Source organism: Numenius arquata, chromosome 4 (genome assembly GCF_964106895.1).
Source record: "Numenius arquata chromosome 4, bNumArq3.hap1.1, whole genome shotgun sequence".
NCBI classification, from domain to species: Eukaryota; Metazoa; Chordata; class Aves; order Charadriiformes; family Scolopacidae; genus Numenius; species Numenius arquata.
The window spans coordinates 5,698,155-5,712,565 of record NC_133579.1 but is presented as its reverse complement, the minus strand read 5'-3'; the positions used below and the strand labels follow the sequence as shown (position 1 = coordinate 5,712,565).

The following is a 14,411-nucleotide window of genomic DNA, read 5'->3' as shown; positions in this document are numbered from 1 at the left end:
TTCACGGTAACGAATAACCCAAGAGCCAAAAGCTTCTGTGTGCCCACAGGCTCCCCGAGCCTGCAGGTGAGAACAAAGAGCATCGGTTCCCTAAAACACCTGAGGTTACTGAAAGAACAAAAGCAGGGTTTAGGTGATGACAGAATGATCTGGGGTTGAGAGGGACCTCTGGAGATCATCCAGTCCAACCCCCTGCCAGAGCAGGTCCACCCAGAGCAGGTCCCACAGGAAAGTGTCCAGGCGGGTTTGAATGTCTCCAGAGAAGGAGACTCCACCACCTCTCTGGGCAGCCTCTTCCAGGGCTCTGCCACCCTCACAGCAAAGTTTTTCCTCCTCATGTTTAGATGGAACTTCCCATGTTCAAGTTTGTGCTCGTTACCTCTTGTCCTGTCACTGGGCACCACTGAAAAAAGACTGGCCCCATCCTCCTGACACCCACCCTTTAAGTATTTATAGGTGTTGATCAGACTGATTCATCATCAGGATGATTCAAGGATTGGAGCATCTCCCTTATGAAGAAAGGCTGAGAGAGCTGGGACTCTTTAGCCTGGAGAAGAGAAGGCTGAGGGGAGACCTTATCAATGCTTACAAGAATCTAAAGGGTGGGCTGAAGGAGGAGGGAGCCAGACTCTTTTCAGTGGTTGCCAGTGAGAGGACGAGGGGCAACGGGCACAAGCTGGAACAGAGGAGGTTCCACTCAAATATGAGAAAAAACTTCTTTAGGGTGAGGGTGCCAGAGCCCTGGAACAGGCTGCCCAGGGAGGCTGTGGAGTCCCCTTCTCTGGAGATTTTCAAGCCCCGCCTGGATGCCGTCCTGAGTGACATGCTCTGACATGCTCTGGGCAATCCTGCTTCAGCAGGGGAGTTGGACTAGATGATCCTTATGGTCCCTTCCAACTCTAAAAATTCAGTGAATTCAGTGAAATTCAGATCCCCCCTCAGTCTTCTCTTCTTCAGACTAAGACGACCCAGGTCCCTCAGCCTTTCCTCATCAGAGAGATGTTCTAGTCCCCTCATCGTCTTTGTAGCCCTCTGCTGTCCCCTCTCCAGCAGTTCCCTGTCCTTCTTGAACTGGGCAGCCCAGAACTGGATGCAGTGCTGCAGATGGGGCCTCACCAGGGCAGAGCAGAGGGAGAGGATCGTTGCTTTGCTTTTTGAAGGAGCAGTAACAATCCCCCACCTACCAACATGCTCACAAAAAAAAAAAAAGAAAAAAAAAAAAGGTGACAAAACCATTTTCTCTCCCTCAAAACACGTGATGAGAACACAAAGCAGGGGCAGGGTTAGTGGCTGGAGGCACAGCACTCCCCACACAACATAAAAACTCTTACTATGGTGACTACCCCCCGCGCTGTGTCAGCTCGAGGAAGTTTACTGCAAACAGAGGAGGCCTATCCTTTTAAATAAAATTAAATACTTCTTTTTTACATCACAAATAACATCATCGGGTTTAGCTCCGTGGGCCTTACTTTAGCAGCCTTTGCTGGACTTCCTCCCAGGCGCTGGTGCGACTCTCGTCCATGTACATACGGAACAGAATGCGCAGCCCACAGGCAAGGCTACTGGTCTCCTGCTTCAGAAGGTTGGGCTTCGATTTGCCTTTGAAACCTAGAGAAATTAGAATCATAGAATCATAGAATCAACTGGGCCGGAAGGGACCTTCAAAGACCATCTAGTCCGACCCCCCCCGCAGTCAGCAGGGACACCCCCAACTAGACCAGGTTGCCCAGGGCCTCATCGAGCTTCACCTTTAATGTCTCCAGGGAAGGGGCCTCAACCACCTCCCTGGGCAACCTGTTCCAGTGCTCCACCACCCTCATGGTAAAGAACTTGTTCCTAATATCCAACCTAAATCTCCCCTTCTCCAGTTTAAAGCCATTACCCCTTGTTCTGTCACTGCAGGCCTTTGTAAACAGACCCTCCCCAGCCTTCCTGTAGGCCCCCCTCAGGTACTGGAAGGCCGCTATGAGGTCTCCCCGGAGCCTCCTCTTCTCCAGGCTGAACAAGGTGAGGTCTCACCAGAGCAGAGCAAAGTGGCAGAATCACCTCTCTGGATCTGCTGCCAACACATCTCTTGATGCAGCCCAGGATGTGATTGGCCTTCTGGGCTGCGAGAGCACATTGCCTGCTCATGTCCAGCTTCTCGTCCATCAGCACCCCCAAGTCCCTTTCCTCAGGGCTGCTTTCTAACACCTCATCCCCCAGTCTGTATCGATCGCAAATTCCAGGCATCCATTTAGATTTTTGGTGTTTCATCGGACATTTTTCCTTACGGTCCCCCCACTTCTCCTTCTGAGCATCTTCCACACGTAGACAGGAGAAGCACCTCATGTCATTAATTTCTCACAGCATTTACTACAAGGGAGTACTGCTGAAGATTAGCCTGTGTAGATACACCATAATTGTGTTTGGCACCCTTTTTTATAGAAGCTTCCCAGTAGATGTGAAACCTGGTGTACGATAAAAGGGCACCTGAACGACAAACCCTTTTGTCACAACGGTCTCTCTACAGTGTACACTGGTTTACTGCTTGTTTTTCATAAAAACGTCTACAATACTACTGTTTCCAAAGCTGTTACGGTATAATTAAACTCCGTTTGCTAGTGGAGGTCCACACACACCAGCAAAAACCATACCCATAAATATTAATGCTACCTCACTCAAGGTGAAGTGGTTCTGTGGATGCAGACAGCAAGAGCAGAAAGCCACCCGCATCCCGGGCTGCATCAAAAGCAGCGCGGCCAGCAGGTCCAGTGAGATGATTCTCCCCCTCTACTCTGCTCTGGTGGGACCCCACCTGGAGCACTGCGTTCAGCTTTGGAGTCCTCAGCACAGGAAGGACATGGACCTGTTGGAACGGGTCCAGAGAAGGCCACAGAGATGCTCAGAGGGTTGGAACACCTCTCCTACGAGGACAGGCTGAGAGAGTTGGGAGGATTCAGCCTGGAGAAGAGAAGGCTCCAGGGAGACCTTCCATACCCTAAAGGGGCTACAGGAGAGATGGGGAGGGACTCTTGATCAGGGAGGAGAGCCATAGGACAAAGGGAAATAGTTTTACACTGAAAGAGGGGAGATTTATATTAGATATTCAGGAAAAAGTTCTTTCCTGTGAGGGTGGTGAGACACTGGAACAGGTTGCCCAGAGAAGCTGTGGCTGCCCCATCCCTGGAGGGGTTCAAGGCCAGGCTGGATGGGGCTTGGAGCAACCTGGTCTGGTGGGAGGTGTCCCTGCCCAGGGCAGGGGGGTTGGAACTCGATCTTTAAGATCCCTTCCAACCCAAACCATTCTATGATTCTATGATCAATGCACAAACCAGCTTGCTGCATATTCCCAGTATGCATTCACCATTAAAAATACTGGTATTAATATTTTTAATTCCTTTGGTGCAAGGAACAGATGAGACACAATGCTACAGACAGTCCGTGCTCCACCTGTTTCAGAAAATGACATGTATGTCACTGATACACCGGTAGGGAAAACAAGCCCCCTAACAAGTTTTGGGGTTTTGTGTCTGCAGCTTCCAATCACGGGACTCACAGCTACAGCCAGGGATCAGCTCGGCAGCCCTCACCCAGGAAAAACTTAAATTTTAGGAAATCCTAAATTTAGGAAATTTGCAGCTGCGCAGATGAGGTCTCCTCCCCTTAGGGATTCCAGGGTTATTCAGTTACAGCCTGATATGCAATTTTACATTCACCATCAAAGTACTTATGACCTATTTTTGGGACAATTCAAAACGCAGTAACACGTTCTTGCAGAATATTTCTCCGAGGCGCCCGACTCACCCGCTTTCCAGAGAGCAGTTCTTTGTTCGTTGTTTGAATTAAACGCTTTAGCAAATCTGTGAGATTCCAGCAGACAATCGAGGAGTTTGAAAAGCTGCTGTGACGTTAGGAAACGATACATCCCTTGATCTTGTGTATCCACGTGGACGTCGAAGTCTACTGCATCCCTCTATTAAAAAAAAAGAAAAAAGAAAAAAGAGATTTTAAGTAAAAATTCCATTTTCTTCAGCAAGCTCCTGTGATATCTCAATCCTACCCCCGGTTTCATTTGTATTTAAACTTAAAACTGTATTAAAAGTTGTATCCACATCCCAGTTACAGAAATCCCACTGAACGCTGCATGTTTTTAATCTCCACGCTGTGCTGTCCCAGCACAGTAAATGCCACTTAATGCACGATGTCAAACACCTCAACAGTGCGCCAGAAGCTCTCGAGCGCTTCTAAAAATTGTAAATCAGAGGATGTTAAAGGAGTTCATGAAACTTCATCCACTAGAGAAGGAAAAGCTGTTAAAAGGAGAGCTACCGATCAGTTCTACTCACTTGTGCTGCTGCCAGATTCTCTGCATCCTCCTTTTTGCTGGTTGCCGGGAAGAAGACAATGTTGTCGATAGTCTGAATGAGTTCCAGTTGTACAACGCATTTGATCAAAAGAGCAGCAAATAACTTCTGTTCTGGAAATTCTTTAAAGGAAAGAAAAAGAAAACGGCTTGTTAACTAAGGAACTGCAATGCTTTTGTTCTTTTTTTTGAGCTATTTTGGGGGTAAGCTGAGTAACGGCTTAACTTTAAGCACATTCATAAACCAAGCCTGGAATCCACCCGTGTGAGTTACTCTTCTAAAACCAGGAGTGATCACCTTGTTAACAACTGGCAGGTTTTAAAAAAAAAAAAACTATTTTTTTTTTTTTTTTTAAAGTCAGGTGCCACATATTGGGCAAATATTCAGTGTTACCTAAAAACCACCAGAATTAGTGAGCTTGTCCTTAGCATCAGCGCAATGGCAAGAACCAGAGGCTGAGACCGGCCACAGGCAGAGGCGGCTTCGGATGGCACCGATGGCACCGATGCCTGATTGAACTTGTGGCAAGTCCTGACGCCACCAGACGTCAGCGTTTTTAAGCACCGATGCATAACTTTGCCCAAGTATCTTAAGGGTTTGATACTTTCTTCAAATCAGTCTAAATACACTTTTTTTTCCCCCAGCTATTCCTTCTGTTGCATTCTGCACAGAAAGAACCTTGCTCTTAAAGAAAATTAAATTACTCCTTTACATAGCACTATAAAGGGAGTACTATTTTTAATGTTCTGCTTTGGGTACAAAGCCTGCGAGTCAGCAGCTCTAGATTTTTAAAGCACAGGTCAAAAATGTGGACCCCCGAGAGTCCAACAGAATCCTGTCATACCACATGAAGACAACAATTCAACCAATATAATTGTCTTCACATCATGTTTCTAAAGTTATAGCTGGGGTTGGAACTAAATAAATCAAACATCTCCTAAATACGACTCTTAACAGATAGAAAATGCCAAATGACTAGAAAACACGCACTTGCTGTGGGCCTGGTTTTACTCATTTCTTCACCTACTGTGGACCCTGCGCTGGGCTGATATGGACGTCCATCTGAAGATCTAGGCTGAATAGAGTCGTGAATATCTACTGACTTCTGTGAGATTGTATCCTGAAAGGAAAGCCAAAAAAAAAAAAATTAAATAAATAATGAACTTACAGAAAACTTCTGTGAGCTAATTGTCAATGGTGCCTTCAAATAGCTCATATAGCTTAAGACATTTGCTGTTTGGACACTGCACTTTTTCACTCACTTTAGTCATATTTGGATGGTTGGGCCAGATGATCTTAGAGGTCCCTTCCAACCTAGACAATTCTATGATTCTATTTGCTATTAGAGTTCAAGAAAGATGCACTAAAAGATGACCTACTAAGAAAGAACTGAAAAGTTTATGAGGTTTGCTGCAAGGTTCCGATACTGGGAAATGCAGTATATACCTTGATCTGCAATAAAAACCTCTAATCTTCTTGAGAACTTGTATTCCTTTTCTAACAGCTGAAATGTGAACACGCAGCTCTTAAATGGCCAGTCCAAACAATACGAGTTGTCGTCAAACTTTCATCTTTACTTACTTTTACTCCCTTGAATGTTCTGAACTACAAGCTCCTAACTCATGTGTCTGTAGGTGCTACAGGAATTTACCGCAGTAAAATGACGGAGGAGAATATATACGCATCAAGAAAGAAAATGCTCTAATTTAAAACCCTTTTGCCAGACTTCTGCAATATGTTCTGATTCTCCATGTTGTATTGTGTTCTCTTGTGAGCCTTTGGAAGATGAATTGCTGGGGTTTTGTTTTGTTCTATTTTTTAATAAACATCTTCCTTCTCCCTCAGTTCACAGAATCAAGGAATGATCTGGGGTTAGAAGGGACCTCTGGAGATCATCCAGTCCAACCCCCTGCCAGAGCAAGTCCACCCAGAGCAGGTCCCACAGGAACATGTCCAGGCAGGTTTGGAATGTCTCCAGAGACAGGACAGAGACTCCACCACCTCTCTGGGCAGCCTCTTCCAGGGCTCTGCCACCCTCACAGGAAGGAAATGCCTCCTCATGTTTAGGTGGAACTCCCCATGTTCAATGTCCTATTCCTGGGCACCACTGAAAAAAGACTGGCCCCATCCTTTTGACACCCACCCTTTAAGTATTTACAGGCGTTGATCAGATCCCCCCTCAGCCTTCTCTTCACCAGACTAAAAAGACCCAAGTCCCTCAGCCTTTCCTCGTAAGAGAGATGCTCCAGGCCCCTCATCATCTTTGTAGCCTCTGCTGTCCCCTCTCCAGCAGTTCCCTGTCCTTCTTCAACTGGACACAGTTCTCCAGATGGGGCCTCACCAGGGCAGAGTAGAGGGGAAGGATGACCTCCCTCAACCTGCAGGTCACGCTCTTCCTTATGCAATTGAATGTAAAGTCTTAAAATCAATGGTAATACCCATTGGTTTCATTTCAGAAAGCATTAATTTAAAGAGGGAAGTGTAATTAACAACAAATTTTGTTATAATTAACTGCAAAGCAGTTACATATATATAGCGATTACTGTCCCTTTCAATAACCCAGCGTTTCTATTGGCATTTGTTCCGTAAGTGCTACTGGAGACTACACATTAATTCCCCAAACTGTGTCATTAGCAAGGTTTAAATCTACACAAACAGTTCCTATGAAGAACATACCAACTTCTCACACCAGTAAATAACCGAGGTTTTCACCCCTGTTAAGTATAAATATACTTTTAATAGATATAGCTATAGAGAGTGGAACGCTTCATTGTATTTGAAGAAAAACTGGATGGAAATATCTAAAGCCTGCAAAAATTCTATCCTACCGAAAGAAAGGACCCAAAATGTATCTCCTTTAACACTATTTATTATACAAGTTCTGTTAATTTTGAAGTTGTAAAGCGTCTTTTTACGCTGAAGACAAAAAAGATTTTTGAGAACTTTCATGTTAAACTATTTCAAAGAGAAAAGACCTTTCAATTGATTCATGACTAAGACATTTAGTATATTTGCCATTTTTGCACGCTATTATATTTGACATAAATGGATCAAAACCGTAGCCGACGTTTAGATCAAACCTTTTATACATCAAATCACTGCAACTGAGTCAAGATATAAGCAAGCACATTCAGTCACGTGGATGTAAAGTACCTGTACAACGAAAACTGGCCATCCCAAACCTTTACACTCTGCTGTCAGTAAATTACGTTAACGCTCCATATAAATGGAGGAAGTCAGTCTCTCTCAGTAAAACTCATTTGGGACCATATCCTTGAAAAACTTTTATCAAGTACTTCATGAATCTATAAAGAACTTCACGCAGCAATCTTAGGAGAATGTCCGAAAAGCTAAACTAATTCCCATCAGTAGGGAAGTAGCTACAGGGCTGCCACTTGTAGGCAAATCCAAATTTTCCATCACTTTATCCAATCAGCGCTAAGAAATGTGATGGTTATACATATTTTCTAAAATAAACACTATAAACACTGATGTTTAAGTTCTTATTACCAGAGAAAATTTTCAAGGAAAAAAGAAAAAGTCAATCTAACTGGTGATCTTCCCACCTCCAGCGCTGTCTCATCAGGCCAATATATCAAAGAGAATATTGAGTAAAATGGAACAAAACCCACGCCCCAGACCAGAAAACAACTCAACCCCTAAGTACAGCATTCCAGGGACCTCCCAGACACAGGCCGTGACCTAAAACACACACAGGTAACGACCTACAGCCAACTTCTAGAAGCCAACTTCGCAGCAAACACACTCATGCTTCTTTTTCTCAATTAATTCCTTGCCATTTTTAAGCATTAAATAGCACTTTACCTGGAAAATAAAACTTCTTCAAGTGCATCAAAATTGAAAAATGGGTTTAAACTACGTATACTTTTTACTTAATCTACATCACAACACATTCGTACCAAACCCTTGCAAGCTTTTAAGGTATCGCTTACCAGTTTTTCTTTGGCATCAGAGGGAGACGCGGAGCCAAACTCCCCACTGACCGGTCGCCAAGTCAGCAGCCTTGAAAACAAAACACCAATACCAAATTTATTAAAGTCTGAAATACAAATCAGGACGGATATTCTAAAAAGCCCACTTCAGTACGGTGGGGGTTTAGTTTGTTTTAATTTAAATTGATGAAAGCTAAACATAAAAAGAGTCAGATATAGCTACTTGCATAAATTAATAAACTGCTTTCAGTTTTAAGTATACAGTTTGTTCTTTCATGCATACTGAAAAATTTAAGTATTGTGATTTTTGAACTTCAATGTTTCTGCCAACTGCCTTGGATGGGCAAGTGGATTATGTGCAGGTGGATTAATTTTTCTCAGGAATACTGGATTTGGCTCCAGGCAGTGCTCTAGGACCATTAATGGGCCTTGTTCTCTCACACGGTCTGAAGTTTTACATGGAATAAGGAATGAATCTACCCCAGGACAAATCACAGAATCATACAATGGTTTGGGTTGGAAGGGACCTTAAAGATCATCCAGTTCCAACCCCCCTGCCATGGGCAGGGACACCTCCCACCAGACCAGGTTGCTCAAAGCCCCATCCAGCCTGGCCTTGAACCCCTCCAGGGATGGGGCAGCCACAGCTTCTCTGGGCAACCTGTGCCAGTGTCTCACCACCCTCACAGCAAAGAATTTCTTCTTAAGATCTCATCTAAATCTCCCCTCTTTCAGTTTAAAACCGTTCCCCCTCGTCCTATGGCTCCACTCCCTGATAAAGAGTCCCTCCCCAGCATGAACGTCTGGAGACGTTCTCCATTCAGTGTTTGGGATGTATTCCAGCATCGTGGTTCTATTTCCACTTGGGATTCACTGCTGTTATGAGGTACAAAGTCACTGACAAAACTTCTGATCTCTTCCCTGCTGTTTTCCTGTAGCATGTTGCTGTCTTGAATATCTTTGCCTTAAGCACTACAAAAATTTCTACATTAATTGTAAACTTACTGAGGCTCTCTGTGCCTGCCAAGAATTGAGGGAAATTGGATTAAATAACCTCAGAGGTCCCATCATCTCTTGTTCTATCAAACCTACTGCTACAAAGTAAGATTAAGGTTATTTGTCATTGTTAAGATCTCAAACTATTTAGCCTCCATATCCCAAGTGTGATCTTTCCCATTGTGTTAAGGATCCTAAATTAACATATCATTGATCTTCACACAACTAAAGACCATATAAATAAAAAGACAAATCAGAGATAAGATAAAATCTTGTGGCATGTATTGAGACAACAAGTAAAGCGGAGCAGAGAATTGAACTGATTCTTAAAAGCTACCAGGACACAAATTGTAGATTATTCTGGATTAGATGTTGTTAGATACAGTGTAATTTGTTTTGGGCTACGAAGTCTTAAACTTCCATCTGGCAAAGGAGGTATTGGAATAATAAGCCATTTTGAGCCAGTAGAGGCCAGATCAGTGTCATTTGTGCAAGGAACCAATTCTAACTCTTTAATTTCCTGAGGACAAGAGGACATTCACCCTGGCGTTCTCAGCACCAGCGAGGCAAGACTTGCTCTCATGAAGCTTCAGAAAATTTCAAATTAAAAGAAATTATAAACAGAATAGAAAGTAAATAAAAAGAAGAATCAAAGAAACTATTAAAATGAGCTAACGAAGTATGGGCTGGATAAACAAACAGTGAGGAGCACTGAAAACTGGCTGCAGAGCCGAGCCAAGAGGGTGGTGATTGGGGCATAAAGTCTAACTAGAAGCCAGTAACTGGTGTGTCCAGTCCTGGGCTCCCCAGTACGAGAGAGACATGGACCTATTGGAGAGAGTCCAGCAAAAAGTCACAATGATGATTAAGGGAGACTGGAGGATCTCTCCTCTGAGGAAAGGCTGAGAGAGCTGGGACTGTCCAGCCTGGAGAAGAGAAGGCTCAGGGGGACCTCATAAATGTATAGAATATCTGAAAGGAGGGTGCAAAGAGGACAGAGCCAGGCTCTTTCCTGGGAAAACACAGGAGGTTCCCTCTGAACATCACGAGACACTTTTTCACTGTGAGGGTGACCAAGCACTGGCACAGGTTGTCGAGGAAGGCTATGGAGTCTCCATCCTCAGAGAGATTCAAAAGCCAGGACACGGACCGGGGGAAACTGCTCTGGGTGGCCATGTCTGAGCAGGGTGGTTGGACCAGACAACGTCCAAAGCTCCTTCCAGCCTCAGCCACTCCGTCACTCTGTGTCAGCGTCTTGAGGTATCAACACCTCCATGATTCGGCGGCTGCTTGGCAAGAGGCCAGTTTGGGCTTTTCTAGTAAGTGATGCCTGCTGAAACTGGTAGCTGAGTAAATAGTCTAGTACCAAGCTTTCCAAGCAAGGAAATAGTCTAATCATCTCTCTTTGCACAAAGATAACTTGCCAAGAACCAGCAGAGGTTGGTACTGCGACTAAGAACTCCTGCAGCCATCGCTGCCACTCTTAAACCGAAGAAGTTAGTTACACAATACCTGGAAGATGTTTTATATGAATACTAAAAAAAAGAACAGATGTAATCCTACCTCAACTGATGAATAAAAACCTCTGCCAGAGATACTTTACATCCAGAGATTCATAGCATCTGACTATTTCAAGACAATTAGCAATAAAGCCCTCGCCCATAAAACTTTCATATATACCACTGCGTGATTTGTCTCTGTCTTCATTTCAATGTTAACTATTGTGTTACTTCCAGACTTGGGAAAACAAAGGTAAAAGGAACATTTGCCGCCTTCTCTAAGTACTGGGGCAGCCTCCACAACAAGGTCGGTATTAAAACTGCGTTGTCAAACCCAAAAAATTAAGACTGGGAGGGCCCGAAAAGCTCTACCACAAAAATACAGCTAATAGAGGGACTAAGAAATACAAACATGAACTGCCACTCAAAAGAAGCAGCTGTAAAGAAGGAGAAAGAAGAATCCTCCTAGAGCTCAGAAAGAGAAGGAAAGAAAATGAGTAAAACGTCTCCTTTAAAAATACAAACGAATGCCTGCATATTGTTATAACTTTTTCTTACCCATCTAAAAAGTTTCAGCTTTAATCAAACACGGTCAAAGTGAAGAGGCTGTTTTGAGCAGTTCCGTGTCACCCAAGAAGTGTTTGGAAAAGAGCAGGCGTAGTGCCACCATGGGGAAGGGGACTGATTACATACGCTCAAGGGATTACTCACGTATAAAATCCAAGTGAGATTTGCTTTACCCTTGCAGAAGTTGGGAACTTCCCAGAAATGGAAGAAAGAATAATAAAATGAAGTTCTCAAAGGCACAGAAAGATGAAAAAAAGGAGATGGGAAGTAAAGAATGGAAATCTATGGAAGAAGTCAGACACCCTCCAAGAAAAAATAACCTATTTGAAAAGCAGAAGTGCCATAAACATCAAAGGGAATAACACACATACTTCTAATCAGATATAGCTAAAGGCAACAAGAGAACGTGTCTAAATATTATGATTTCCAAAGCGCTGCTTCTAGAAGGGTTTCTAATACTCAACTGTAAGAATACCCAGAAACCTGAGTTTTGATCATACGTGGAAACCAAAGCAACGTTCTGCTAGCGAGTATTCACTTCAGAATCTTTCAGGACACAGTAAATTAGGGATAATTCAATTGGACTTTTACGTCCAGAGATCCGGTTCCAAATTTTATTTTTACTAGTTGCCAAAATGCTAAAAATTATCTTGCTAGCTCCTAGACGTCTCAGCTTTATTTTAGTATTATTCTTTGGATGCAATTAATTCAGTAGTTGAAGTAGTTAAGTAGGTGAGGCAGAAACAGATGGATTAACTTATCTTTTAAGCATGAATGAAGCTCTCTTACAGTGCTACCTGATACATAACCCTAAAATTAAGGAACCACTGATGTGCAGAAGGTTCCCTTTTCCTCCAGTTTTCTTCAGGCCTAAACCAGGTGACACCCAGAAGCGAATGCCATGAACTAGTTGATAAACATAGGAAAAGTAATAATACAGCAGTTCAACATTAAGACTACCACATTTGAAAACAAGTAGCGTTTCACCTCAGTGTTGTTAAGGCAGGGGGAGAAAAACCCTCATCTTTGGTATAATGTGATTTTCAGATGTGATTTCCTGCTATTCTGCTCTATGATGGATATGTATAACATATTACTCGGAATAGTACAGCTTTGTCCCAAGAAACTTCAGAGTTATAACAGGAAGGGAAAGACAGTTACCAAATATGCGAGATAATCTTCATAAAGAGATTAGGATTCACAGAAACATATGATGGAAGTTCACCATCAACCACAGAGTCTGTTAAGACTGTTGCACTATTTCAGCATTTTGCGGAAAAAGCTTCCCATGTAATTACAAATTGCAAAGTCTGCCTATCAATAGCATTCTTCTGTTACAAAAAGAAAATGACCAAAAAAAATCAGATAGGACTTCTCAAAAAATCCAACATTTTAAAATTCCATCAAAGTACAGTTTTGGGTTGGTTTTTTTTTTGCTTATCTCCCATATGGTATTTCTAGTCTTTAACAGTTTATCATCTACAACACAAAAGTAGTATATCTAGCATACCTAGCACCTAATCTATCATCACGCTCCAAGAAAGTCTGCTTCTATTTAGTCCCCACGTAACAGCTTTCTGTTCACCCCACCTATTAGACATCTAACAGTTTGAAATCAGTAAGTCATATAGCTAAACTATTTTACAAATGATAAATATTAACAGTCGTCTTACGCATGAGGGATTGTAGTTTTGAAAATATCCAGCATACAAGTGCAAGTTTTATCCCAGATTTCCAGGGTAAACTTTTCACCATTCAGGATGACAACATTCTCCAAACAGTTTGTACCAGACCGTGCCAGTTGCTCGTTGTCTGGAAAAGACAAAACAGCGCATTTGTTTATTCACACTCAACACAGTGAACCGTTAAAACGTCGTTTAACAGAAGTTGGTTTGGTCCTACCTTGCTGCACGCACCAGTACAGCTGTGCAAATATATCGTCCAACAGAACATCACTAAGTACTTCTAAATACTGCGTGAATACATCACAGATTGCATAAAGTGCGTGGTTGCAAGTAGTTGTCATCCATTCCGCTTTCTAGGATAGGAATAAAAAATAAGTTACAATTTGGTTTAAGGTGAAACTTTCAGGATACACATATCCCTGCATCCCTACACATCCCTCAATTTGAATTCCTTTATAGTGACATGCAATTCCTTTCTCTATCTCGAAACCCCCGAAACTTGGAGCCCCAACTTTTGCTTTACTAACCAGGAGGTTTAAAAAAAACACTACAGAAACAGACAAACTGTTCCTGGAGACCAGATTATAGGACTGACAAGGACTTACCATCACGGAACACCGAGTTTGACACGAAACTTAGCGTCTAACCCCACCTCAATAGTTTAACAACAAGCTAAGTTTTCTGTGTTTCTTCCAAATATTTTCCAGGGAATAAAAATTTAGAAAGCGAGACATGTCCTCCTACAAATAGTCAGACAGAGCCTCCCCAGCAGTTGACAATTTTGATCAAACTCCTAATATTAATAATTTACACCTAATTTACATTAGTAAACCCATTTCTCTTTCACTTCCTTGTCAGGACAGTACCTGGTTTGGCAGGTCAAAACCTGTTTGGCTGGTCAAAAGGCTGCAGTGAAACCACAACACTGGTTTTTAAGGTTGTCTTTTGTTTGTGGTTTAGTTTTTGGGGTTTCTTTCCTAGTGATCAACAAGTTTTTAACTAGGAGAACTTATTTCCTTTAGTTGTGGCTTCACTGCTGATTACAAGCCTCATTCTATGGAGCGTGTTGAGGTTTAGAATCATAGAATCATTCAGGTTGGAAGAGACCCTTGGGATCATTGAGTCCAACCATCCACCCTACTCTACAAAGTTCTCCCCTACACCATATCCCCCAACACCACATCTAAACGGCTCTTAAACACATCCAGGGATGGTGACTCAACCACCTCCCTGGGCAGCCTGTTCCAGTGTCTGATCACTCTTTCTGTGAAGAATTTTTTCCTAATGTTCAGTCTAAACCTACCCTGGTGCAGCTTGAAGCCATTCCCCCTTGTCCTATTGCTAATTACCTGTGAGAAGAGACCA

At 42.9% G+C, this 14,411-nt stretch overlaps 1 protein-coding gene across 6 annotated transcripts in view; it reads right to left on the bottom strand.

Moving 5' to 3' along the window:
- The window catches only part of ARFGEF1 (ARF guanine nucleotide exchange factor 1), a 104,538-nt gene that overhangs the window by 3,489 nt on the left and 86,638 nt on the right, over nucleotides 1-14,411 (bottom strand). For 3 of the 6 annotated variants that reach the window (XM_074146186.1, XM_074146188.1, XM_074146187.1), the window contains exons 31-37: nucleotides 13,264-13,399; nucleotides 13,035-13,173; nucleotides 8,300-8,369; nucleotides 5,337-5,466; nucleotides 4,329-4,468; nucleotides 3,787-3,955; nucleotides 1,470-1,608 (exon numbers count right to left, since the gene is read on the bottom strand). In XM_074146186.1, the coding sequence (XP_074002287.1) occupies nucleotides 1,470-1,608; nucleotides 3,787-3,955; nucleotides 4,329-4,468; nucleotides 5,337-5,466; nucleotides 8,300-8,369; nucleotides 13,035-13,173; nucleotides 13,264-13,399 (923 nt within the window). The remainder of the gene's footprint in view (nucleotides 1-1,469; nucleotides 1,609-3,786; nucleotides 3,956-4,328; nucleotides 4,469-5,336; nucleotides 5,467-8,299; nucleotides 8,370-13,034; nucleotides 13,174-13,263; nucleotides 13,400-14,411) is intronic. The other 3 variants (XM_074146190.1, XM_074146189.1, XM_074146191.1) reach the window with 3 other exon arrangements.